The sequence below is a fragment of the Natator depressus genome, chromosome 12, assembly GCF_965152275.1.
Source record: "Natator depressus isolate rNatDep1 chromosome 12, rNatDep2.hap1, whole genome shotgun sequence".
Classification (NCBI taxonomy): Eukaryota; Metazoa; Chordata; order Testudines; family Cheloniidae; genus Natator; species Natator depressus.
The window spans coordinates 4,115,739-4,142,126 of record NC_134245.1 but is presented as its reverse complement, the minus strand read 5'-3'; the positions used below and the strand labels follow the sequence as shown (position 1 = coordinate 4,142,126).

Genomic DNA, 26,388 nt, shown 5'->3' with positions numbered 1-26,388 from the left:
GAACCAGCTCAGGAATGAATGGGGGAGCAGCAGGTGTAACTACAGAAAATGGGCAGAGGTGCCCCAGTGGGCTCTGCGGGGCCCCAGGCTCAGATGTTCTCTGCGGACACAGATTCCTTCAGCCTAGAGCAAGCAGCCAGGGCTAGGGTGGCAGCTAGCCTCACCCCCTACTGCGGAGGGAAGAGCAGTTTTGGCCGGGGACACTGGGCCAACCCCATGCTCCTCTGAGAGCTTTTAATTCCCCACCACCTCCCCCCAGCCCAGACAGGAGCTCAGGTTAAGCCCCGTCTCCACTACACTGCATGGAGCCCCCCTGCCGTGACTCAAGCAGGGGGGGCAGGGCGCCTGGTTACTTTAGGCCTGCTGGGTGACCCCTGAGCTCTGCTTCCAGCAGGTGCGTTCCAAGCACTGTAACCAATTGTCGGGCAGCGCTCTGCCTACTCGAGTTGAGAGCTGCCGTCCGGCAGCCCTGCGCTCTGCCCGGCTGCTCTTCCTGATGATTTGCACCTGGCTGTCCTGTGGACATGGGATGTCCCGGCCGGGAGGAGTCCTGCAGGCTGGCACACGGGCTAAGGCACTGGGCCCAGATTCTGCTGTTCCCCTGCATCCCCTGCCTACAGCTCCCCTGCTGCTGGGGCTGCACCCCACTAGCAGAGAGTGTGGGGCAGCGGGCTCTGTGCCCCATGGGGAGCCCGATTGCTGAGCGGGATCCTGTGGTGTTGTGTGAGAATGATTTGCAGCCTGACCTCTATGTGGAGCAGTTTAGGGGAAACCCCCCTCCCACGGGCGCTGCGAGCTGGTCTCCAAAGCATGGGAATGCAGTGCCCAGGTTATTTCTATGACTTACAAATAAAGAAAATGCCAGTGTGACTAAGTATCCCCGCCCAGCCCTTGGCTCTATCCCCTTGTACTGGGCATGTCTGACCAGCCACCTTCCCACACGAGCTGCAGACTGAGCACTGGACAGCTGCTCCTGGGAGCCAGCGTTCACTTTCACTGCAGTGGGGAGCCTTTCTGCAGCGGGGACAGAGCCAAGGGAGGGACATGACCAATCCCCTGCAATGAGCCACAACAACTGTGCGGCATAGGGCCGTCTGACTGTCCTTTGTCCGTACAGTGCGTAGCGCAGCAGGGACTGGGTCCATGGCTGGGCACCTGGGTCCTAGAGTAACGTCCCTATAAAGCTGGGGCTAATGAACTAACCAGGGGGCTGGGAGCATGGTACTAGGCTCAGCTCAGCCGCATAGGGCCAGGGCAGGTCCTTTCCCAGCTCTAGCCCTCAGCTGTGGAACACGGAGGGGAGTGACCCTGCTCTGTAGAGCACTGGGAGAGCTAGAGCGAGGGATGGCTGAACTGGTGTTGGGGGGGGCTGCTATATCTGCCCACGCCTGCTGTGGCCCTGCTGGGGACTGGATGGGGAGCGCCCCCTGAGACATGGAGGGGCACATGCTTTACCTGGAGCATGTTGCGGGCCAGCCGAGTCTTCCCTGTGTAAATCAGGAGCAGGTGCTTGTTCAGGGTCTGGGGAAAGCCCTCCAGCACAGGGATCTGCTCCACCTCCACCTTCAGGGGCAGTTGGGCCTTTGACCTCCCGATCTTGATGCCTGGCACAAGCCCACCAACCTGGTCCTGCCATCCCCCTCCTGCCAGCAACAGGGCCAGTTACACAGCAGCAAACCATGAGGATACTAATGGTTTCAGTCCCAGCCCTGCAACCAAGGGGTATTTTGCATCGTTGTTCAAGTGCAGAATTAATGCCCCCCCCCGAGATTTTTTTTTCTTCTGCAGACTGATTCTGACGGGGAGGTGAAGGGAAGTTGCAATTACACCTTTTGCCCACCAGGGGCTGATGTGGTGCCAGAAGAGAGGGCAGCAGGCTCATGGGTTGGAGCAGCCAGCCATGGAGGGGGAGGGGGCAGAGGCTGCCCTCTTCACAGTGCCCTGTCCACAGACCAGATGAGGAGATGTGGGCTATGGGGGACTGGACAGAGCGGGGCACATGGGGCTGCTGCAGGGGGGTCACACGAGTTCAGAAGGGCTAGTGAGGGGGACAGACTGAGGTAGCAGCACTGAGCCAAGGGCTGAATGGGAGTGAGGGTGCAGGGCCACATGGGGACAGGAACAGCTATGCCTGGCTGAGTGAGGGTGCAGGGCTACATGGGGGATGTGTAGATATGCCTGGCTGAATGGGGGTGCAGGGACACTTGGGGACAGGGGCAGATGTGCCTGACTGAATGGGAGAGGCTACGGGTCAGCCAGGGTCTGCATGAGGGAAGCTCCCCAACTCCCAAACAATCCCTCCCCCAAAAATCCATTCCATACTTCTCCCACCCACACCCAGCAACCCTCCAGGTTCACTCCCAGGCTCCCCTCTCACCCCTGACTCCCACAAGCCCTTGCACTGCTTTTGAACAGTGCAGGAAATATGTTTCTGTATTTCAGCTTAAATTAATTATTACTCAAAGTTCTGGATTAATAAGCCTAGTGAGGAATCGATTCGTCAAAAACCATTTCCTGAATCTTTTTTGTTGTTGTCTGTATTGTTACCGACAGACTTGCTGACAGGGATTTTGAAGTAAATTACCAGAATAATTGAAACTGGAGTGATTATATTGTGTTATTTTGACAAATAAACTTTTCAGTATTTTAAAATATTGGGTGCAGAATTTTGAACGTGCTGGTGCTGAAGTCCCCTAGGAGTCCAACAGGCAGGATACTGGGGAAGGCCCTGGCAGTGTGGTGCTGAGGGGCTGGCTGGGTGGGAGAGGGAGGCGGGCTGCTTGGTTGGGGACAGGGAACTGATCAAACAGCCCCATGGGGGCTAGCAGAGTGGCAGGCAGCATGGACCACAAGGGTTAACGCTGCCTGTTGCAAAGAAAGCCTGAACCAATAGGGCAGAATAATGGGCCCGATCAGCTGGGGCCATGGGACAGTTCAAACCTCCAGCTGGTGAGGATGGGCCCCCTGGCAGGGGAGTGGGAATGGCAGAGAGGCAGTGTGTCTGACAGGGGCCAGAGGTGTGCAGCACAGAGGCAGCCTGGCATCGCATATCCCAGCTGCCACAGGCTCATGCCACCCTTGCCCACACACAACCTGGTCAGTGGGTCCGTTCAGGGGGCCGGGCCAGGCCATGGCAGGCCCCCCGCTCCCTCCAGCCTCTGTGCTGTTACCTGTGGTGAGCACCTGCTCCAGGTGCAGCACGGCGTGGATGAGGGACTCTGCGTTGGTGGATTTCCCGGCTGCCCGGTACAGCGCCGCCATCACCGCCCCGGCTAGGATGCTGCTGGTGCCTGGAGGAGCCAAAGACGGGGCAGGGAGGTGAGGCAGAGGGTGCATGGGGACCACTTCTCAGCCATGGCCCATGAAATGACCCAGCGCCTCAGGGCAGGGCAGGGGGAGGCTGGGGGGCCCGTCGCTAGGTTACGTCCCCATCTCCCAGAACAGCAGCAGAGAAGGACATAAGCAGCTCTCTGTGCTGGGTGGCCCCTGCAGTCCCCATGCTCTGCATTGCCCGGCCGGAGGGGACTGGCCTGCAGAGACAAGCAATGAAGCCACAGAAAGAGGCTTGGATCCCTCCCCAGCGGCTGAGCCCATGGCCTCTCCTGTGCCCCTGGCCCGTCCCCCAGTGCATCCTGTGTGCTGTGCCTAAGCACAAGGCCCGGAGCCAGCCTGTTCTCAGTGCAGACCTTGCAGTGCTGTGGGAGAGCGAGTTTCTTCGGAGTGCCTGAGGGCCCAGCCAGGGAGTGCATCCCAGCAGGCCAGGCTGGGGGAGCCCCAGCCCCAGCCATGCTGCTGTTCAGTGTTTCTCACTCTGTTAGGAGTGACCAGCCAGGCCTTAGAATGTGACCAGGGCGGGCCTGGCTGCTTATGGCTGAGAATGTCTTTTCTGAAGCCTCCTACGGGAGCTGAAGCCAAGCCCCAGAGCTCTCCTGGTCTACGTTTACCTACGCTCACTGCCCAGACCATGCCCTGTGCAAAGGGGGCCACAAACATACCCAGCCCAGATCCGTGTGGCAGGCTCGACCAGCTGTGCACTTCAAACCCTCCGCCAGAGCACTCCAGCAGCTGGGCCTGCAAGGGCTTCTGGGAAGCGAGGGTGACAATCTGGGTGCAGATGAAAGCCGCTTTCAGCAAGGCCCCTGGAAAGGAGAGAGAAAACCCTGAAAGGCTGGTGAGCGCAGCCATGCCCTGGCCACCAAGCCCCTGCTGGTTTAACCCCTTCACTGCTGGCAGACTAACACGGTGCTCCGGCCGGGTCACGGCTGTTGGGTCAGCCATTAGCACAAGCTCCTGACAGGCAGATGCTCATAGCGACCCCCACCCAGGCCAGCAGGGCGAGGGCAGAGCCGCAGCCCAAGCTGTCCAGGCTCGGAGGCCTGCTCTCCCCGCAGCACGGAACAGCAGGTCCTGGAGGAGGGGGAGGGGGAACTCACTGAGCTGAGGGTTTCCCCGGGACTGGCTCATCGTGGTGGGGCTGCTGGTGGGAGAAAGGTGCCAATGGCCTCACTGTCCGGAACAAGCAGCAACAGGACGAGCGTCTCCATCCCCTGTGCACCTGGGCTGTCTGTGCTACGCAGGTCTCCCGACTGGGTCTCTCTTATCACCTCCCCACCCTGGGACGCGGGGCAGGGCTGGCATCCCATTGCAAAGAGGGGGAGTCGAGGCCCAGACAGGCTAGGCGACTTGCCCCAGTCCTACAGGAAGCCTGTAGCAGAGCAGGGACTGAGCCCAGTCCCTGACCAGCACCAAACTCACTGGGCCACCCTTGGCCAGCCACCCTGGCGGTGGGTTGTGCGCGGCAGGCTGTTGTCTGCTAGGAATGAGCCCCCCAACTCCTCTGCTGGCAGCAGTACGGCCACCCGCTGGGGAGGGCTCAGTGGCGGGGCTCGGGGAGTGGTTCCCCAGACAGCTCTCTGGCCCATTACTGATCCCCCGGGACACCCCACCTCCTGCTTTTAACGCTGTATGGATTCACCTCCCGCCCAGCCCACAGAACCCCACTGGCACCAGGTGGATGTCGTTCCTGCCAGCCTGACTGGGAACAAACACTGCTTCTGAGACCTGCAGTGGATGGGGCCAGGCATGCGAGCCAGATGAGGGGATGGCCCGTCTCGGAGCTGGGAGGGTGCAGTGACAGGGATGCAGCACAGCTCACTACTTGGTGCCCCCCAGGTGCCAATCCGAGAATGACACTGGAGAATACACAAGCACCAGCGACCCTCTCTCTGCCATCCATGGGGCACTGCAAGTGACCCCCAGCTCCTCTCTCTGCTGGTCCAGGAGCTCCTGGGCTGCGGAGCAGCTGGTGAGCCCTGATCCTGAGCAGCGGGGTGGGTCTTACCTGGCGCGTGAGGCTGGCAGTAATCCTGCAGGTCCTCCAGGTCCTGGCACACCAGCTCCAGCACCACCTCGCCCTCCAGCATGCCACTAGCACTGACCAGCCGGAGCTCCGGCTCGGCGATGCGCCGGGCCTGGGCCCCGATTGGTCTGCGCCCATCCACCAGGATGGCAACATCCACCACGGCTCCCCCGTGCTCGTAAGTGATTGGAGGAGTGTCACTCCAGCCCCCTGCAAGGCACAGAGGGACCCTCATGCAGGACAGCCGCTCACAGACTAGCCCTCATCTCCTGTCCTCTCCAGGCTGCCAGCCTAAGACAGGGCAGCGCCCTGGCCGTGTCCTGCAGGAGGTGGTACGAGATGATCACAATGCTCCTTTGGAAGCTATAAACCCCTTCTTAGATTCCTTCTCCCTACCCGCTTTCCCCATGCTGCCTGCCACACAGGGCATGACCTCCAGAGCCCAATAAGTCACATCTCCCCCTCCAAGTCCCTCCTAAAGGCAGCATCCGCAAGCCACACCTCCCGGGAGACGCCTTAAACAGATGCGCATGAACCCAGGAAACCTACTGCCCCAAGGCCTCTCCCGACAGGGCCGGCCTGGTCTGCGTGTGGCCTGGAAGCACCGAGCACAGCCCGGGCGTTCAACGAGTATTCCCGTGGCAGCTGCTGCTTGCTGTGGGGGTGCATTGCTGGAGCTCAGCTGCAAGGGAATGGCAGTCGGAGCGGCATGCGCTTTGTTACAACCAGTGCTGTCCACCTCCTGGGAGCTGCTCCCTTCGCACCAGGGCTCCCCATGGCCCCGGCCCTGCACTGCCTCATCCACCCCAGCGCTGGGACAGAGTCTAGGGCGAGCCCCAGTGATGCCCGGGCCAGAAGAGAAAGCCCTTTGAACTGGGGCCTGCGAAAGGTGCTCCCGCCCAGAGGTGCTCACCAGAGACGTCTATCCGGGCAGGGCACTCCACCAGCACCCAGTGACCGATGGGAGGGGGCTCCTCCCGCCCGACGCTGATGAACCGGCACGCCGACATCACAGCCTGGCGGATCAGGATCTGCTCGGCCCCCTCGTAGTGCCGGGCAGCCCTCACCAGCAGCGCCGGCCTGAGACGACAGGGGGAGACGGGTGCCGCTCACCAGCTGGCAGAGGGCACCATCGGAGCGGCCTTTCTCCTGGGATGTCAGTGGCACAGTTAGGGGCTCTGGCCACGCTGAGCAGAAACACGCTCGACTGGCCACAGGAAGCCAGTGATGCCCGTGTCGGCCTCTGGCACAGGTTGTCACGGTTACTGAGCACCTGGTGTGTGGCTGGGGCCTTAGCCAATCTCCCAGCCGCAGTCCAGGGCTGCGGAGATGGGAGATGCCTGGAACATCAGCCAGCCCAGCACAAAGCCCCCTGCAGAGACACGGGGTCATGCCCAGCAGCAGCTGGGGAGTTTATGGGTTTCCAGCAGGACCAGGGGCCCAAGCTGCTGGTGGGGAGGGGCCATCGGTCCCCCACCTAGAGGTGGGGATCAGGCCAGTCTGTCAGCTGACAGCCCTGGGACCTCACAGCAAACCGCGCTGCTTGCTGCAGAAAGGCCATGAGACAGGGCCGGAAACGAGGCGCAATGGGAACCTCTGTCCGTTCAGCAGGGCGAGCCCAGCACCACAGCCCTCATCACAACATCTTTGCCACCCCTGCTGGCTCCCGGGCACCAAGGGCCCTGTACCTGCCCAGCCATTCCCTCCTCTCTTTGGCGAGCTCCTTCACTCCCTCAGCGATGTTGCCTCTCTCCAGCTGCTGGAAGGCCGGGGCCCACTCCTGGTTGGCGGCCGGCCCGCTCCGCAAGCCCCCGTCCCCTTTGGCCATGCAGCCCAGCACATCGGCGATGCAGGCGAGAGCCCGGGCTGCCACCCCAGGGTCAGCGGCAACAGATGCCACTGTGAAGGAAGGAAAGGGAAGCCATCAGAGCAGCAGCCAGCCACAGCCCAGCAGGCTGGAGCCTTAGAGGGCCGCTGCCCATGGGAGGATTTCATCCCTTCTCACCTAGCACGCAGGTTACCTTCTTCCTCTGCCCCCTAAGCCCTTCCAGCCACTTATCTACAGTTGTCCAGAACCAGAGCATGCCCCCGCGGTCCCTGAGTGGAATGAGTTTGCTGGTTCTCAGCCCAGTACCCACATCCCATAACCCATCATCATCAGCTCCCTCATTGACTATCTCCATGGAGCGTGAAGTCCTTCCCTCATGCTAATCAAGGGTGGGGCACTGGGCAGGGGCAGCCGACAGAAGCTGGCACTGCCAATGCCAGTGCAGCGCCTGTTCTGGAGATAGAGGGCTTCATGCGCCCAGGCACTCAAGCCGGCACCTTCCTGCAGCACACCTAGAATGGGTTGTGGCCTACTGAACCTAGGCTCTGGTAGCTCCACTTTCCAAAGCCTGCAGGGCCTGGCAATTCAGGCAGAAGAGAGTTGCTTGGCGCTACTTATTTGCATGTTGTTAACCAACATGCTCCACCCGCTCATGGCCACAGGCCAGGGTTGCTGGAAACCCGCTGTGTCCCACAACAGAAAGCGCGCTCAGGCTTTGGCTTCCACATGGCTTCGCCAGTGAAAATGGGAGGAAACTCTGCCCTCTGGCAGCCTCCGTAAGCCACATGCCTATGGGATGTTCAAAGTGGCCATGTTCCTCTCCAGAGGTGAGTGCATGGTGGGGAAGGGGTAAGGGACTGTGGTACAGTCCGTACAGCTGTTTGGGTTTGTACGGCACTTTGGGACCCAGCGTCACACAGGGGATGAAGAACGCCCTCTAGCCATGGCCGGCTCTAGGCACCAGCAAAACAAGCAGGTGCTTGGGGCGACATTTCTTGGGGCGGCATTCCGGCGCCGGCCATGCCGCCCCTAGAAATGTGCCCCCGCTGCCCCAGCTCACCTCCACCTCTTCCCCCTCCCTCCCAGGCTTGCCGCACGCGAAACAGCTGTTTCGCGTGGCAAGCCTGGGAGGGAGGGAGGAGAAGCCGAGCGGCAGTGCGCTCGAGGGAGGCGGTGGTGGTGGAGCGGAGGCGAGCTGGGGCGGGGAGCGGTTCCTCTACCCCCCCCGTTACTTCCTGTGTGCGCCCCCCCCGCTCACCTCCACTCTGCCTGCTCCCCTGAACGGGCTGCCTCTCCCTCGCCTGAGAGGGAGGGGGGAGAAGCGGAGTGGCGGCGTGTTCAGGGGAGCAGGCAGAGCAGAGGTGAGCTAGGGCAAGGGGTTCGGGGGGTGGGGGGAGCCACAGGAAGCAATGGCTGGGGGGAACTGCGGCACGCCTGGGGGAGGAGGCGGGGACGGGGATTTGGGGACGGGGTTGGGAAGGGGTGGAGTTGGGGCGGAGCCGGGGGCAGGAAAAAAAAAGCGGGGGTGGCCAAAAATGGTTTTGCTTGGGGCGGCAAACATCCTAGAGCTAGCCCTGCCTGTCACCAACTGCAAAGACAGCAGGAGGAACTCAGCAGGGCACAATGTGATCCACAAAGATGGAAACTGGCAGGCCTCTGGGCTGACATCCCACTGAATAGTCCCCTGGCTGCTGTAAGGACTGCCCAGTCTGCTTAGCAAGGGAGAGTGGCCAGCCGTGTTCAAGGGTCCCCACCAGTGCCCAAATCCACCAGCACTCGTGGGCCTGCACAGGGGCTAAATCACCACAGTGCTGGAGTCTGCATCCTGACACCCCAGAGCAGCATGTGTGGGTGACACGAAGGTCACAGGCAGCCGCCCTGCCCTGCTCTCACCCTGGTCCAGAGTGCTCAGCACGGCCTCCTGGTAGCCCTCGTTGACGGCGCTGCGGATCAGGGGCAGGAGGCTGCAGTCCCTGTGCTCCAGCAGCACCCTGCGTAGCTTGCCCTGTGCCTGGTGGAAGAAGAGCGCCCGGCGGGACACCAGCTCCGCCTCCTGGTCTAGGCACATCAACAGCTGCTCCCAGGACATGCGCCACGAGGCTCGCCACCGCCCCAGCCCCTCGCCCTCCTGGGAGCCCAGGAACCACAGGATGTCCTGGACCCCCACGGGCTCAGCAGTGTGCAGAATGGGGAAGAGGCGGGCGTTCAGCAGGCAGCGGCTCCTCTGGGGGACGTCGGCGCCCCAGATATCTCCCTCCCTGCCGGAGTGAGAAGCAGCCTCAGAGAGCGGGCACCACGTGGCCATATGCAATGGGGGCAGGAGGCCTGGGCAGCAGGCACCTGCCCCTCTGACCTCCCTACGTACAAAGAGAGCCTCATTTCTGCCCCAGGGAAAGCAGATCCTGAGAGGGCCTTCACCTCCCTAGGGCACGGGGAGAGGGGAGCATGGGGCTGACGCTCCTGCCCGCTGCCAGCTCTCATAGATTCATAGATACTAAGGTCAGAAGGGACCGTTATGATAGTCTAGTCCGACCTCCTGCACAACGCAGGCCACAGAATCTCACCCACCCACTCCTGCAAAAAACCTCACCTACGTCTGAGCTATTGAAGTCCTCAAATCGTGGTTTAAAGACTTCAAGGAGCAGAGAATCCTCCAGCAAGTGACCCGTGCCCCATGCTACAGAGGAAGGCGAAAAACCCCCAGGGCCTCTTCCAATCTGCCCTGGAGGAAAATTCCTTCCCCACCCCAAATATGGCGATCAGCTGAACCCTGAGCATATGGGCAAGATTCACCAGCCAGATACTACAGAAAATTCTTTCCTGGGTAACTCACATCCCACCCCATCTAACATCCCATCACAGGCCATTGGGCCTATTTACCATGAATATTTAAAGATCAATTAATTACCAAAATCATGTTATCCCATCATACCATCTCCTCAGCATCCCTGCTGACTTCTCAACGGCTGGACAGCCCCATGCTCAGGATGACTGGCGGCACGTTTTGGAGGATAGCCGCTGCCCCGCCCTGCCCCCACTCTGCACAGCTGGGATGGAGCCTCCTCCACCCAGACTGAAAGCAGGAGCCAGCAGAGCCACTGTAGCCTCTTCCTCGGCCAGCTGGAGGGAAATGCACTCAGGAGACCAGCTGTGAGGGGCTCACGGCTCCTGCCCTGCCAGCCTCTCCCAGCAGGAGGCACTGTAGATACATGTGCTGGTTATGTGGGGAAGCTCCCAGCGATGTCATCCCAGCCTCTTGCAGGACAGGTTGCTTTAGGGTGCTGGCTTCATGTAGGCCTCACTCTATCCCACTGGGCCCCCCAGGAGTTGGCACAGCACTCTGGAGGTCAGTGCGTCAGGCAGCTCCTCTCCGCCCCTTTCCATTTGCACCGAGACGTTTCCAGGCAGCATAACAGAGTGAGTTTCCCAGGTCTCAGCCAAGCAGAGACCAGGGCGCAATGCAGGGGAGGAAAGCGGTCGCTCTCGGCTCATTTTGCGTCCTATCCAGGACCCTTCTCTGCCCAGCCCCTTTGGCACGTACCGTATCCCCGTCCTGTGGAAGAACTCAGCCCAGGGCACGTTCAGGTAGGTGCTGGCCACCCCGGCAGGGCTCTGTGAAGCGGGAGAGAGGAGACAGCGAGAACTGGGGCTAGAAGGGGACAGGACTTGCACCACCACTGTGGGTTGATCTCTGCCCTCTCCTGGCGGCAGGCCCTATGTTAACCCCTCACTGGCTCTCAGGGAGGCAGGGCAGCGTCCCTGGCCTCTGCTCCTTCCACAGAGCACTTGGTCTGCAGGGGTGGCTCCCTGTATCCTGTTTCCTTGGCAGATGGTCCCCTCCACACCCCCATAGGGGAACATTCCTCCCCCCAGGCACCGCCATCAGGGCCCCCAGTCCAGTGGGTAGCCAGAGCCCCGCACTGGGGCAATCACACATGGTGGGCAGCCCGGAGGTGTGACTGTTCACTAGGGAGGTCACACGATCCTCTGAGCTCTATCCACTGGTTCTCCCGGACAACCCCCCAGCCCGGTCTCAGACAGCACCTGCCAGTCGTCGTGGCGCCCAGTCAGGGTGAACACCTGGCGCAGCATGTCCTGCAGCCGGATGGTGTGCCCCTGCAGGACCACATCGCACAGCTGCCAGCGCTGCAGGGCAGGCGAGGAGGAGACGTCCAGCCCCGTGAGGAGGCAGCCAGAGCCTATCTGCAAGGGTCCCTGTGAGGGCGACAAAATGGGCCGCTCCAGAAACGAGGGGCAGTGCCGGAGATCCCCACCCCCATCAGAGCTCTGGGAAGCCCCTCCCTCTAATCTAGTCACAACCAGCCCATCATGGCTGTCTCTGGGCGCCCTCCTGCACCCGGGACCCCCAGAGGGACCTGAAGGCTCAGAAAGCCTTTAAATTTCACGTACCATACAGCCGTGCTTTGAATAGTGGCAAGGCTGGGGGCGGGGAGGGCAGGGGGGAAACAGAGATGGTCACTGGTAAAATCTAGCAATGGGGGATATTGCTGGAGTCCTGCATTCACTGCCTAGAGCTCCTGGCCACAAGGTCACGAATTGGGAGAGGAGCAGGGGCTGGAGCTGGGACGGGTGTGCTGAAGAGACTGGGGGAAGAAACGGCTATGAGGGGTAGGGCGCGAGATCAGGCTACCAGTCCGCAAAGAGTGTGAACGCCAGGCAGGGTTGTCCTGAGGGGCAGCAGGGGCAGAAATAGAAGGAACAGAATGAAAATAAGGGGGAAATTCCTGCTGTGGAAAACGCCCGGGCATGGAGCTGGCTGGGAGTGATTGGGCTGCCGTCCGAGGGGTGCAGACGTACCCACGCCAGGGCAGAGCCCGCGAATTCACACGACACTAGCGCTGAAGCCGAGGCAGTAGGGACTGGCCACGCGAGTACGTCCCCAGTGCTCGGGTGGGCTCGTCCGCTCCACGCTGCTAGTGTGACTGGAGCTAGTTTGCGCCACGCGCTGCAGCCCCCCTCCGACTGCAGTGCAGACGGACCCTGGGGCTGGGGAAGAGCTGGGGGCCCCAAACAGATTCAGGTAAAACCAGTGTGGGGGTGGGGGGAAGGAGTGGGACACACTCCTGCCCAGGTCCCTGGGGGGAATATGCTACATGGGCCTGAAAATGCAGAGAGAGGGAGCCCCAGCAGCCAGGTCCCAGACTGGGTTAGAGCGAGAGCCCAAAGCCATAGGGCGATCCAGCCCCATGCCTGGGAAGCGCCTGACCCCCAGGGAGCCAGCCGAGTGAGCGGGGCAGGGGAGGGAGCTGTACCTGCAGGTGGCAGTGCTGGAGAACGCTTCCGGGCTCCACCCGCACGGCTCCTTCCAGCAGGCTGTTGGTGACGGTGCAGCCGTCCTCCAGGAGATGGGGCTGCTGCGGGAACAGAAGGAACCAGCCGTCAGGAGGGGGGAGAGGAGCCTGGCGGGGCAGAGGGCAGAAAGGGGGCTGGGGAGGGGTACTGAGCACTCGCTGAAGGTTCCGCATGGAGGTGGCACTGATGGAGGGTTAGGGGAGCACCAGAGGCCCCGTTGTCCTAGGCTCCAAGCAGATACAGCCCTGTGCCAAACAGCTGACAGCAGCCAACACAGGCACAAGGGGGGGAGGGGAAACTGAGGCCCAGCAAAGGACAATGACATGTCCAAGGTTACCCAGCAGGTCCAAGACCAGGCTGGGAACACAGCCCAGGTCTCCCGACCTGCAGGCTAGTGTCTTACCCAGTAGGCTACACTGCCTCTCCCACAGGGATGGGGTAGTAGTGTAGACAGTGCTGGAGTCTTCCCGCTCTGCTGTCTCAGAGCAGGGCCAGGTGACGTGGCCCAGATGCCACTGGTGCCCCAGGGCAGCGGGGGCAGGAAAGGAGATGCCAGGGGGAGGGGCAAGTGGGGGGCTGGGCAGGGAAGTACCTACAGCTACGTGGGAATGCGCTACTTTCCGGAAGGAAAGGGTGTTGACGGAGCTGGTGCAAAGTGTCAGGTTGTGGATGTGGTCGCTAGCGGCCATTGTCATGTAGTCATAGCAACCATCAGGTATACACGCTGCCAGGAAACAGGAGAGAGGCAACACCATTAATGCAGTGCCAGCAGCTCTCTGGGGTGGCAGCCAGGCTGCAAGGGAGGGGGCCTGGCAGGCGCCAGGGGTCCATCTGGCTGGGGAGGGGAGGGGCACTCTGTGTCCGGCAGGGGGCCATCACCTCCCCTCTGGGCGCCATGATCCGGGCACCACTCAGCAGGGTGCAGCGTCTACTGGAGGAGTGGGGTGGTGGGTGCTGCACTGAACCCAGGCCAGAGCGCAGGGAGGGCCTCGCCCAGCGGGAGACCGAAGGGATCGGCCCTGGCACCTGGCTGTGACTGGCGGCTGATGCTCACCAAACACCTCTGCGCGGCAGCCAGCCGGGGCACGGCAGGGACGGGCACAGCCCCATGTGCCCCCAGCCCCGCTGGGGCTCTTGGAAGCACCCCAGTGGGTTAGATGACGAGGCTCTGAAGTTATACAAGCCAAGCAGCCAGTTCTTGCTTACCCTGCTGAAGCTCCTTTAATGACCCCTGGCAGGCCAGGGCCCTGCTCTTACTTACAGAAAGGTGACATGCTGCCGGGGCATGCACTCAGGGCACAACGCCACCCCCACTGCCCTGTGGCCCAGCGCCCCCTATCACGATGCCGGGGCATTGACTCCGGACTGACAGGGAAACGTGCCAACAATCCTCTCTATACTAACAAAGATCCCCTTGACGGCCTGCATCTCCCCAGCAACAGTAGAGTTTTTTGGACCAGCCATGTCCTGTTTCTAATAAGCACAGTTGCCAGCTCCACTGTGATGGCTCGTTTGAGGCCTCCTCTCCACACACCGACCAGGACTAAACCTGCCTTGCTTACAACAATCCTCAGAGGAATGGCTGGGGAGGAAACAGGCCGCCGGTGTCTTTAGAGATCTTCCCCAATTCCTTGGCAACATACCAGCCAAGGAACATCTGCTGGGACACTGGGTGGCTACCAAGGCCCCAGAGAGCTCTAGCCAGAGTGGGCTGGCATGAGGAGCTGGGACAGCGCTCGGGGCGGTCGCACTCACCCATGCTGAGAGGGATGGCATGGAGGGCCTTCCACAGCACGGAGCGGGCGCTCCTCAGGGCCATTGCTCCCTTGGCATGGCCGCTGCCCACCTCCCGGGTCCTGCCGGTCACAAAGTCCTCCTCGGTCACCCCGCCAGCCATGCAGAGCACGATGTCGAAGAACAGGGACAGCTGGGGGGAGGCAGAGAATGGGAAACGCTCAGTACGAGCAACCCCCCCAGCCCTGCCGAGCTGTGCCCTCCAGCCCTGACACACAGGGGGCTGGAGACTGTGACTGCTGTGTGTCTACACTGGGTGGGCTTCACACTGGATCCAGCGATGACAGCACTGGGAGGAGGGGTGCCAGGGACGGGCAGGTCTCCTGGGGTGGGGGATTCCAAGGGAGGACAAAAGAAAAGGGGTGACAGACCCTGAGCCTGTGCCAATGAGCAGGGTTTGGGACAGAGCAGCACCTGGCCTTTGGAATGGCAAGAGAAGCTGGCACCAGCTGGTTCGGGAGCTGACTGGAGTAAGATGGCTGGCACAGACAGCAGGCATCTCTCTGCTCTGCCCTGCCCCTCCCTGGGCAAAGAGGGCTGCAGGGCGAGTAGGATGACTTCTGTCCTCAGCCCCAGGCATGGCAGGATGGAGGGCAAGGGTAGGGGGCTGTCACACTTTCCTCAGGACAGTCCTATGGGGCAGCCTTGTGGGGAGAAGGTGGCAGGGGGAGCTCGTACTGCTGCAGGGGTCTGGAGCACAGGACGGTGGGGTTCTCTGGAGCTCTGGGGTGCAGGGATAAAAGGGACCCCAGAGCTGTGTGTTGCCTCTGCAGCACTCCCGGAGAACCGGCTCCCTGCAGGGCAGACTGTCCGGGGGACACCCTGCTGCTCGGCTGGGGGTGGGGTGCAGAGAGGTCTGCACCACAGGGAGTTGGGGGAGGTAAGATCAGCCATGATCCTGCACACGCACAGAGTGCCTCCTGCTGGTCACCCGACGCCAGCGTGGGATGATTTAACCCCTTGTGGTGGTGATTCCGGGGCCTCCCACTGCCCCTGTGCCAACAGACCCATCTGCTGGGGGGAAGGAAGGGCTGATGGCCCTGGCGCTGCTTTAGACAGCTATGGAGAGGTGACGGTGGCCCTCCTTGTGGCTGGCACCAGATGGCACAACGAGGGGATCCCTTCAGCTGGCAAATGGCTGAGAGCATCACCTGAATGGGCTGGGCCCCCGAATCCAGGCCCAGGTAGGTGCAGGCATCCAGAGGGGGGATGACGTGCGTGGCCAGCAGCTGCTCTGCGGTCTCCGAGGAGAAGAAGACGACCCCGCACACCTGAAATCACAGAGCCGGCTGGGTGGGGGTGTCACCGCAATTCACGCCTGGGGGGCCACGTAGAGTGTCCCTGCGGCTCACTGCTGCCTCTACTAGGCAGACTCAGGCCTGCCCACTGGTGTGTGATTACGTCACCCCCAGAGCTCCCGACGCTAAACCCTTCTGCCGGCGGTGGCTGGTGGCCGGGGCCAGACTAACGCTCCTGTGGGCCCGGGGCTATTAGGCCTTGTGGGGCCCCTGTATACAAGTCTTTTTCCTGGGAGGGAGTTTGGTGCAGGAGGGGGCTGGGGCAGGGGGTTGGGGTGCAGGGGGGGGTGCGGGGTCTGGGAAGGAGTTTGTGTGCAGGAGGGAGCTCTGGGCTGGTGCAGCGGATTGGGGTGCAGGAGGGGGTGCAGGGTCAGGGAGGGAGTTTGGGTGCAGGAGGGGGTTCTGACCTGGGGCAGGGGGTTGGGGTGCGGGGGGGGTGTGGGGTGCAGGCTCCGGCCGGGAGCTGCCTGTGGTAAGTGCTGCCTGCCTGCCATAGCCCCACACCACTCCCGGAAGCGGCTGGTTGTTGGCACATCTCTGCACGCCCCTGCAGGGAGGGGGACAGCATGTCTCTGTGTGCTGTCCGCACCCGCAAGCCAACGGGAGCTGCGGGGACAGTGCTGGGGGCGAGGGCAGTGCGTGGAGCTGCCCCCCCCCCCCCGGCGAGTGGCCGCAGAGATATGCCAGCAGCCAGCCACTTCTGGGAGTGGCGTGGGGCCAGGACAGGCAGCCTGAGTGCCCTGGAGATCACTGCCTGTGATTTAGTTTTGGGGGGCCCCCCTTGAGCCAGGGCCCCGGGCTACAGCCCTTAACGTGCCTGCCTTAATCTGGCCCTGCTGGTGGCGACTTCCCTTTGGCCCATGGGGCAGTTTTGGCAGCACAAGCCCATGGTGTCTTCAGCTTGGGAGGAGGCTGTGGGGTAGATCCTGCCCCAGGCCCAGAGCACAGTCGCTCCCCTGTCTGGCTGCAGACTGTCTCTAAAAGGGCTGGTGCTGTGTCCCCCTGGGGTAGAGTGACCAGATGTCCCGATTTTATAGGGTCAGTCCCGATATTCGGGGCTTTGTCTTATGCAGGCCTCTATTACCCCCATGCCCTGTCCTGATTTTTCACCCTTGCTGTCTGGTCACCCTGCTCTGGGGTGGCCTGGCTCATTCAGGTCAGGCAGCAGGCACCCCATGGTACCCTGGCCTGTAACATCTGGCTCTCTGTCCTGTCTCCCGCAGCAGAAGCAGGATTAGCAGGGAGCTCGCCCAGGGACAGCCCTGCATTTCCTCTGGGCAGGACCGAAGCAGACTCTAGGGAAGGTCAGAGCTGGATCTGACCTGTGCGGCTAAGGCCCAGGTCTGCGAGGCCAGGCCAGATTCACGGCTGGTCTGACCCTAACAAAGCCACCAGGGCAGCGCTGAACCCAACCGCTTCACCGATACACCCAGCGGCAGAGCTCCCCAGCCGTTCCTCCAGCTCCAGCTGGGCCGTTACTTCTCAACAGGCCCAAGTGCCAGCTCTCCAGGGGCAAGCCACTGCCCCTCTCCGCAGCTGTGTCCCGCTCGGCATCTCTCTCCACAGGGGCTCGTCACACCGTGACTCGCATGGATAGCAGAACACATGCAGGTGTCAGCGTGTTAACCTCTCCTGTCCACCCCAGGAGGCTGTGCACGGAACAGAGTGACTCAGCCAGGGTCACCCAGCAAGTCAGTGGCAGAGGCTGGAGTAGAACCCAGGAGTCCTAGCTCAGAGCCTCCTCCTCTGACTGGCCTTGGCACTCAGTGTCCCAACACATTAGTATACAGGAGCTGCCCCTGGCGTCCTATTGCAGGCCTTTCCCACTAGCCCTCCATCGCATCGGATCCCCGGGAACTAGGAGTCGCCCAGGTACCCTAGCTGGGAGGACAGTCAGGCCCAGTGGATGGAGCACTGGACTGGAAGACCTGGGTTCTAGTCCCAGAGCTGCTACTAGCTGTGGGGCAAATCATTTCACTCCGCCTTGTGCCGCAGTTTCCCCATCTGTAAAAGGGGGGCAATGGTATAGCCCTGCGCTGGGAGGGCTACCGGTGAAAGGAGCTAGATGCTGTTCTCCTTCCTTCTCACCAGCCATTGTCTGCGGGGGCCAGCAACGAAACAGTGAATCAAGCCCTGCTCTGGGTTCTAGTCCTGGCTCTGCCACTGACCTCCTGGGCACGTCCCCGCCCCTCTCTGGGCCTGTTTGCCCCACATCTGCCTTGTCTTGTTAGGTGGGAAGGGCTTCGGGGCAGGGACTGTCTCTCGCTGGGTGTTTGTACTGATCTTGGTTGAGGCCTCTAGGCACGAGTCCAGTAATTACCCCCAGCAGCATCTACGGCAAACAGGATCTGGCTGTGCTTGTTAGCCCAAATACATCCTGCTTCATGCAGCACCCCCCACCCCAGCTACACCCCTTCCTCCCCGTCTGCAGCCCTGGTGCGAGCTCCTCATGAACCAAGGAGGGGACGTACCAGCGGCACTTTCCCGTCTGGCCCAGAGCACTCCTGGATCCGGGCCTCCGGGCCTTGGTAGATGATGTCACGCACAAACCCCTGCAAGAGGAAAGGGCCCCGTTAGCTCTGGGCAGCAGCTCCCAGGTGCCTTGTGCAATTCAGCAAAGCAGACAGGGAATGGCCAGGGCTGGCTAATGGATCCTGCCTCCTTGGGGGCCACCAGTCTAGAGGCTTGGCCATCTGTCTCCCAACCTCTCCCGATACTGGGGGCAGCCCGAGCTCTGGGGCAGGGTACCGTGTGTCAGAGATGGGCTCCACACACAGTAGGATTGTTAAGGGGGAGGGGCGGGCCAGTCCCCAAAGCACCCCGTGGGCAGGACCCAGCTGCTTCAGTTCCCTGTGGGGTAGCTGGCTCACTCGGAGGTCCGTGTCCCTACCTTCTTGGAGTGCTGCTGCCATCCTGCATCCTGGTAACTCATCACACATGCCAGCCTGGGGATCGTGCCACCCCAGATGTGGCACTGAGGCTTCAAAGTGGAGATCTGGCTGGCCCTGCCATCTCCCTGCAGTACCCATGAGCCTGGGAATGCCTGGAAGCCCATTCGCTCTGCCCGCGGGCCTGCTCTGTGCCCATGAGTGCTGCTCCCCACAGCCTATCCCAGAGCTCCAGGGCTCCTGCTCAAACCTCTCAGCAGATCCCGCATGCCATGTGCAGGAGCCAGGGGACCCGGCTGGCCTAGGGAATCGAATCAGCAATGGAGAATGGAGCCTTCCCCTCTGGCTCAGTGTCACACCCCCTCCGGCAAGGCCCGCCGAGGCTTCGAGGCACGTCCTGAACTCACTGCTGAGCGTGGGCAAGAAGCCTGCGCCCGAATGCGATCCTGGGCTGGGCGCCCTCGGGGAGCCGCAGAGAAGCAGGCTCAGGATGCTGTTCCCCAAGGGCTGCATGGGAAGCCGCTGTGGAGCTGGCAGAGCTGGAGGGGGCCAGGCAGTGGCTGGCTCAGCTCACAGGCTGCTAGCAAGCAGCAGGGGGAGCAATCTGTGCCTGGCTGAAGGGCAGAGCAAGGGACCAAGCCATGGGCACACCACCTCCCCCGGCTGCTTTAGAGCCCCATTCAGAAAGGCTCAGAGTCGGGGAGGGGGTACCCACATTAGCTGATAACCCCATGGGAAAACCCTGGGGCAGGCCAGCCCTCCTCCTGCCTCACACCCTGAGTGCGGACCCCATGGCCCAAGAGACAGGGCCCAGAGGGGGTATGCTGGAGGACAGCCCTCAGGGGAAAGGCATTAGATGCAGGGTCCTGACACCACCAGCTCATCTTCTGTCCCTGCTGGCACTAACTGAGCTGGGGGGTAGCCACAGAGCAGAGCCAGGAATTCAGCGGGCCACGGAGCCTGAGGGGCTTCTCAAGGGGCCCTCCTGCAGCTCAGGGCAGAACGTTTCAGTGGCACTGCCCCCCAGTCTGTGCCACCCCTCGGTGGTGGCTCCAGCAGGCCACATGCTGTCCGACAGCCTAGTCTCCCCCATGGCAGCACGGGCAAAGGGGAAGGCAGATCACAGCTCCCTCCCCACTGCTTGTGGCCTGGGAACAGACAGGCTGGCCCCCTGTCCTGGGCCCCTCAACCCAGCCGCTCCTGGCGCTGCGCAGGAGGGATCACAGAGCAAGATATCACCAGGTGAACGCTGACAAACAGAACTTGGCTAGTCTGCTGCCCCAGGCTCGGTGCCCCTTTAAGAGAAGGGTCAGCACTGCCCCGGGCACAGCGCCCCTTTAAGAGGGGCAAGCGGGAGCACAGCCAGCGCATTGTCTGGGGCTCAGCGCCCCTTTACGTGTTGGGCTCAGCGTACCTGCTGGTCAGCAAGGTAGATGCCGTGGTTTCTGGCATACGAGACGCTCCCCGGCACGGAGATCACTTTGGCACCTTGGAACCCTTCCCAGTCGATCTCTGAGAGAGAGGAGCAGACACCAATGCCGCCTTGCCCGGGCACCTCACACCCAAGGCGGGGCTGGCAGGATGGGCATGGCTGGACTGGGGGCTTGTCGCTAAGGGAGCGGCACTGAAGCAAGGCTCCCATGTTAGCTGGAGGGGTCGAGCGCCATTTGTTGAGCTCTGGGCGCTATAGATGCTCCCCAATGCATGTGCCCCGACTGCACCCCAGGCATGTGCAGCGGGGCCGCCGGGCACCCAGCTCCCAGACCGGTGCTCAGAAACGCCAACCCCTCTCCAGGGCTTGCTGGCCAACCCTGGAGGCACTGAGCACTTCTAGCACTCCCTGGCTTGCATGGGCGTCTGGGCGCCCAGCAGTGGCAGGCCTGAGCCTGGGCACTTTGCAGCCAGGCTTGCTGGATGAGAAGGGGATGCAGGACAAGCCCAACCTAGGGGTGCACTGGGGACGCAGACCATACTGAGCTGAGAGCCCCAGCCTGGGTGCATGGGAGCTGCCACCCTGCATGCCCCGGCCTGGCCCTGATTCTCCCAGGGGGCGGAGTCATTTGCCCTTCCCCATATGGGGGATCCCCTTTGTTAACACCAATACCCCTGCCCCAGGCCGCTGCAGCCATGGATGGGGGACTCCAGTTCCCGCCCCAGAGACACTTTGCCGGCAGTGGGGAGCTGACTGCAGTCCAGACCCCACAACACAGGCTGCAGGGGCACTTGTTTCAACCCTCCCAGCGCCAGCCGCCCACCAACAGCCCCTGCCATGGGTCAGTGGGTGGGAAGCCCCATGGCTCAGGCCCGCTGGGACAGAGGTGTGGGAGGACTGGAGCACTGGGCCCTAGCAGGAGCAGGTGCAGGGTCACAACCCTGCTTTGCCTGCAATGGTCCCATCGCATCAGGTTGCCCTGATGCACCCACGAGGTGCTCAGCGCTCACCTGGGGACCACCTGGGAGACAGGCTGGCCCTCTGTGGTGTGCAGACATAGGCCGTCACTCCAGCCAGTCCCCGGGCCGACAGCACCTGTCCCTGCAAGGTGGAGAGCCCTGGCTGCGAGGATCAGAGCACTGGGTCCTACCACAGCCAGGGGCTGAGTGGCACCAGGGCACGCCCAGAGCTCATTGGAACAAGGGCTCCGAACTGCCTCCTGCCGTTAGCTGCAGGCCCGCAGGGCAGAGGTGCCCAGGTGCCGTTTGCTGCACCCATCAGACACAGCCTCCCTAGGGGTTCTGCCCTGTGCTCTGCGGGGCAGCGCAAAGAGGCCAGGACAGCTGTCGGCCAGGCCTCTTCTCTCAGGCCTCCGAGTGGCTCTGCAGCGGTTACTGCCACCCAACGCAAGCCCTCCAGGGACTGCTGAGGCCCCAACAGGGAGAAGTAAAGGACTCATGGGGCACTGAATTTTCTGACCCTCCTGTACACTGCCCCCAAAGCCTCCCCTGGCTCAGGAGAACAACACTGGTTCCACCGCCAGGGTCCCTGTGGGGTGCCAGAAGCAGGATTTACCGGACCTTAGAGCCCCATGGAGCCCTCCCTTACACCCTGGCCAGGTTCGGTTTGGCTATCGGGCTGGATTTCCCCAGCTGTGCTCCGCTCTGATTCGGATCCCCTCCCCGGCGCAGGGCGAGCACGTACCTGCTGTCAAGGGAACGGTGAGGAGCATGTCAGTGCTGCAGACCCACACTCCCGGCGGGGAGCCTCTGCACAGCTACAGAGGGACACACAAAAGGAGGTGAGGATGGTCCACTGGGACCTGAGCCTGGGCTGCACATCTCAGCGCCAGGAGATCAGCACAGGGCCTGGAATACGTGCCCTCCCCACCCCAGAACGCCGCAGGCCGGGCGGAAGGGAGGTAGGCAGCCATTTACTGTCTGGCCTTCCTAACCTCAACAGCAGGGGGCGCCCACACTTTACCTGGCTGGATCTCATCATTGCCCCCGGGCAAGGGGTCTAGGGGTCCCTCCGTAGGCTTGTGGGAATAAATTGTGGTTGCCCCCTCTGCCATAGAGATGGGGAGACCCAGGCCCCAATGTGCTATATGACCTGGCCCTGGGGATGAGGATGGAGAGAAAGCAGTGCATGCTAGGACCAGGATGAGATGGTCATGGGCTGAATAGGGCCCAGTCTCGCCCTCCTAAAGGAGCCTGGCCAGGGGTTCCTCCTGCCCCTGCCTGGCACTGACCTGCTGTGTCATGGTCCCCAGCAGGCTGTCCAGGTTGCAGGTCAGCGCTTCGGCTGGGGCATTAGGGTCCTCCACGGGGAGGCAGGTGAAGGCTCGGCTGCAGTCATCGAAGGGAAAGTCACGGCCCTGATGGGAGAAAGAGCCGGAGCACTGGTCAGTGGGAGACCGGGCAGAGAGGGTGACAGGCTCCGTCCTGCGAGAGGCCTTGTGGAGAAAAGAATTGGCCCCAAGACCCCCTCCGACCCAGGAGCTGTGGCCTCTGGGCCTTTTGGCTCACTCCCAGCAATGTCACGCCCCATCAGATGCCCCCTGGGTGCCTTGCCTGGAACCCCATGAGCAGGTGCGCTCCTTCTTGGGCTGAGTGCTGGGGCAGGGGCTGGTCAGACAGGCATGGGCAGCTGCGTCTGCAGCCAGGCTGCAGATAGGACAGTCCAGGGCTGGGGATCGGAGACGCATTGAAACGCTTGGTGGCTTTGAGAGGTGCCATGTAAAGGGCAGCAGACTCCAGCCCTAGGAGGGGATTATTGCCCTGCTGCACTGAGAGGGCAGGGGAGACCCAGGGCTGGGGCCCTGGAATATGTGGGAGTGGAATAAACCTGGGTCCCTCGCAACTTAATGGGGTCTCATCCAGCAGCATGGATTGTGTGACCTGTCCACCCAAGGGTCCCATGGCTCTAACCACATCCCGTGGAAGGCAGGGGATGGCAGCAGCTGCCAAAGGAAAGCAGAGCCGTGGTATGGCAGGAGATCAGGGGAGGAGCTCCTCATATAGATTCACAGATGCCAAGGCTAGCAGGGACCATTGTGATCAGCTAGTCTGACCTCCTGTCTAGCTCAGGCCAGCAACCTGCCCCTGTGACGATAATTCCTAGAGCAGAGCTTTGAGAAAAACAGCCCAGCTTGAGCTAAAAATTGTCAGTGACAGAGAATCCACCATGCCCCTTGGTAAATTGCTACAATGGATAATTGCCATCACTGTCATAGAATTATAGAATATCAGGGTTGGAAGGGACCTCAGGAGGTCATCTAGTCCAACCCCCTGCTCAAAGCAGGACCAATCCCCAATCAAATCATCCCAGCCAGGGCTTTGTCAAGCCTGACCTTAAAAACTTTTAAGGAAGGAGATTCCACCACCTCCCTATGGAACCCATTCCAGTGTTTCACCACCCTCATCGTGAAAAAGTTTTTCCTAATATCCAACCTAAACCTCCCCCACTGCAACTTGAGACCATTACTCCTTGTTCTGTCATCTGCTACCACTGAGAACAGTCTAGAGCCATCCTCTTTGGAACCCCCTTTCAGGTAGTTGAAAGCAGCTATCAAATCCCCCCTCATTCGTCTCTTCCGCAGACTAAACAATCCCAGTTCCCTCAGCCTCTCCTCATCAGTCATGTGTTCCAGTCCCCTAATCATTTTTGTTGCCCTCCGCTGGACACTTTCCAATTTTTCCACATCCTTCTTGTAGTGTGGGGCCCAAAACTGGACACAGTACTCCAGATGAGGCCTCACCAATGTCGAATAGAGGGGAACGATCACGTCCCTCGATCTGCTGGCTATGCCCCTACTTATACAGCCCAAAATGCCATTGGTCTTCTTGGCAACAAGGGCTCATATCCAGCTTCTCGTCCACTGTAACCCCTAGGTCCTTTTCTGCAGAACTGCTGCCGAGCCATTCAGTCCCCAGTCTGTAGCGGTGCATGGGATTCTTCCGTGCTAAGCGCAGGACTCTGCACTTGTCCTCGTTGAACCTCATCAGATTTCTTTTGGCCCAATCCTCTAATTTGTCTAGGGCCCTCTGTATCCTATCCCTACCCTCCAGCGTATCTACCTCTCCTCCCAGTTTAGTGTCATCTGCAAACTTGCTGAGGGTGCAATCCACACCATCCTCCAGATCATTGTGGTCACATCACAAGAGAGTACCACTATTTTTCCTCACCCCAAACTAATGAAGATATTGAACAAAACCGGCCCCAGGACCGACCCTTGGGTCACTCCACTTGATACCGGCTGCCAACTAGACATGGAGCCATTGATCACTACCCGTTGAGCCCGACAATCTAGCCAGCTTTCTATCCACCTTATAGTCCATTCATCCAGCCCATACTTCTTTAACTTGCTGGGAAGAATACTGTGGGAGACTGTGTCAAAAGCTTTGTTAAAGTCAAGGAACAACATGTCCATTGCTTTCCCCTCATCCACAGAGCCAGTTATCTCGTCATAGAAGGCAATTAGATTAGTCAGGCATGACTTTCCCTTGGTGAATCCATGCTGACTGTTCCTGATCACTTTCCTCTCCTCTAAGTGCTTCAGAATTGATTCCTTGAGGACCTGCTCCATGATTTTTCCAGGGACTGAGGTGAGGCTGACTGGCCTGTAGTTCCCAGAATCCTCCTTCTTCCCTTTTTTAAAGATGGACACTACATAAGCCTTTTTCCAGTCATCCAGGACTTCCCCCGATCGCCATGACTTTTCAAAGATAATGGCCAATGGCTCTGCAATCACATCCGCCAACTCCTTTAGCACTCTCAGATGCAGCGCATCCGGCCCCATGAACTTGTGCATGTCCAGTTTTTCTAAATAGTCCCGAACCACTTCTTCCTTCACAGAGGGCTGGTCACCTCCTCCCCATGCTGTGCTGCCCAGTGCAGTAGTCTGGGAGCTGACCTTGTTCGTGAAGACAGAGGCAAAAAAAGCATTGAGTACATTAGCTTTTTCCACATCCTCTGTCACGAGGTTGCCTCCCTCATTCAGTAAGGGGCCCACACTTTCCTTGACTTTCTTCTTGTTGCTAACATACCTGAAGAAACCCTTCTTGTTACTCTTAACTTCTCTTGCTAGCTGCAACTCCAGGTGTGATTTGGCCTTCCTGATTTCACTCCTGCACGCATGTCAAAACTATACACCTTATTCCCAGTCTGAAATTGTCTAGCTTCAACTTCCAGCCCTTGGATCACGTTAGACCTTTCCCTGTGAGACTGAAGACCCATTATTAAATCTTTGTTCCCCATGCCCGTACTTACAGACTGTGATCAAGTCACCCCTTAACCTTCTCTTTGTTAAGCTAAACAGACTGACCTCCTGGGGTCTATCACTATACAGAAGATTTTCTAAGTGAGTTCTAGCCCACAAAAGCTTATGGCCAAATAAATTTGTTAGTCTCTAAGGTGCCACAAGGACTCCTCGTTGTTCTAACCCTTTAGACATTCTCGTGGCTCTTCTCTGACCCCTCTCCAATTGATCACTATCCTTCTTGAATTGTGGGCACCAGAACTGGACACAGGATTCCAGCAATGGCCGTACCAGTGCCAAACACAGAGGTAAAATAACCTCTCTGCTCCTACTCAAGATTCCCCTTGATGCATCGCAGCATCGCGTTAGCCCTTTTGGCCACAGCGTCACACTGGGAGCTTGTGTTCAGCTGATTATGCACCAGGAGGCTTTGATTTTATCAGTGGGGGATGTACCCAATCTGGTCCCAGCCTCTTTGGGGTTCACCCCTCACCCCTGTAGGACCTACCTGGGACTAATATTACCTGCAGTGACCCATGCACACGCAGTAGCATTTAGCAATGGTTTGCACGGTCCCTGGAACCAACGTGCTCCGAGGTTTGGGAGGCAGAGCTGGGCTGTCACTCCCCTCTCAGTGGCTGGTCGGCTGGGTTTGCTGCCAGAGGGGCTGATGGTGGGAGGTAACGTGACATGTGCCCTAGAGGTAGGAGCTTTGGATGAGGGAGGTGACAGCTGGATGGAACAGCCCAATGTCCCACCCTCCCCAGGTGAGGACTAGCCACCAGCAGCCAGGCTGGCGTTCATGATGCCCCCAGGCTGGCAGCCCTGGGAGGAGGGAAAGGGTGAAAGCTGCCCACCACTGTAAAGCAGGCCTTTGCCCTGCCCCGTCAGGCTCTCACCATGTGCAGGATGAGGATCCGGGCCTCGCGCAGGACATCAGCAGTGACCACCTGGAGGAGCGCAGAGGGAACCCATTAGCCGAGCTGGGGAACCAGCCCCAAGACTGGACAGTTCTGACCAGCGTCCCCTCCTCCAGCAAACACTATAACCCAGAACAGCCTATGCCAGCTTTATGGGTCCACAGAGCTGAGGGCACCCTACCAGCCAGGCCTCAGTACCTCCTGCCATTGCCATCTGGGCACACGGCTGCAGACCCTTTCCTGCAGCAGTTACATGCTGCAGAGCTAGCCTGGGCTCTCGTCTGGAGCAAGGCTCC

At 60.5% G+C, this 26,388-nt stretch overlaps 1 protein-coding gene across 3 annotated transcripts in view; it reads right to left on the bottom strand.

The window, feature by feature from the left end:
- FCSK (fucose kinase) overlaps window positions 1-26,388 on the bottom strand; it is a 43,944-nt gene that overhangs the window by 2,647 nt on the left and 14,909 nt on the right. For all 3 annotated transcript variants that reach the window (XM_074968364.1, XM_074968363.1, XM_074968365.1), the window contains 18 exons: window positions 26,072-26,122; window positions 22,164-22,289; window positions 21,617-21,689; window positions 19,895-19,992; window positions 18,064-18,144; window positions 15,446-15,565; window positions 14,256-14,427; window positions 13,097-13,224; window positions 12,461-12,562; window positions 11,232-11,402; window positions 10,729-10,799; window positions 9,081-9,445; window positions 7,048-7,258; window positions 6,273-6,439; window positions 5,342-5,569; window positions 3,996-4,139; window positions 3,171-3,290; window positions 1,456-1,643 (listed from right to left, as the gene is read on the bottom strand). In XM_074968364.1, coding sequence (XP_074824465.1) covers window positions 1,456-1,643; window positions 3,171-3,290; window positions 3,996-4,139; window positions 5,342-5,569; window positions 6,273-6,439; window positions 7,048-7,258; window positions 9,081-9,445; window positions 10,729-10,799; window positions 11,232-11,402; window positions 12,461-12,562; window positions 13,097-13,224; window positions 14,256-14,427; window positions 15,446-15,565; window positions 18,064-18,144; window positions 19,895-19,992; window positions 21,617-21,689; window positions 22,164-22,289; window positions 26,072-26,122 — 2,616 coding nt within the window. The remainder of the gene's footprint in view (window positions 1-1,455; window positions 1,644-3,170; window positions 3,291-3,995; window positions 4,140-5,341; window positions 5,570-6,272; window positions 6,440-7,047; window positions 7,259-9,080; window positions 9,446-10,728; window positions 10,800-11,231; window positions 11,403-12,460; window positions 12,563-13,096; window positions 13,225-14,255; window positions 14,428-15,445; window positions 15,566-18,063; window positions 18,145-19,894; window positions 19,993-21,616; window positions 21,690-22,163; window positions 22,290-26,071; window positions 26,123-26,388) is intronic.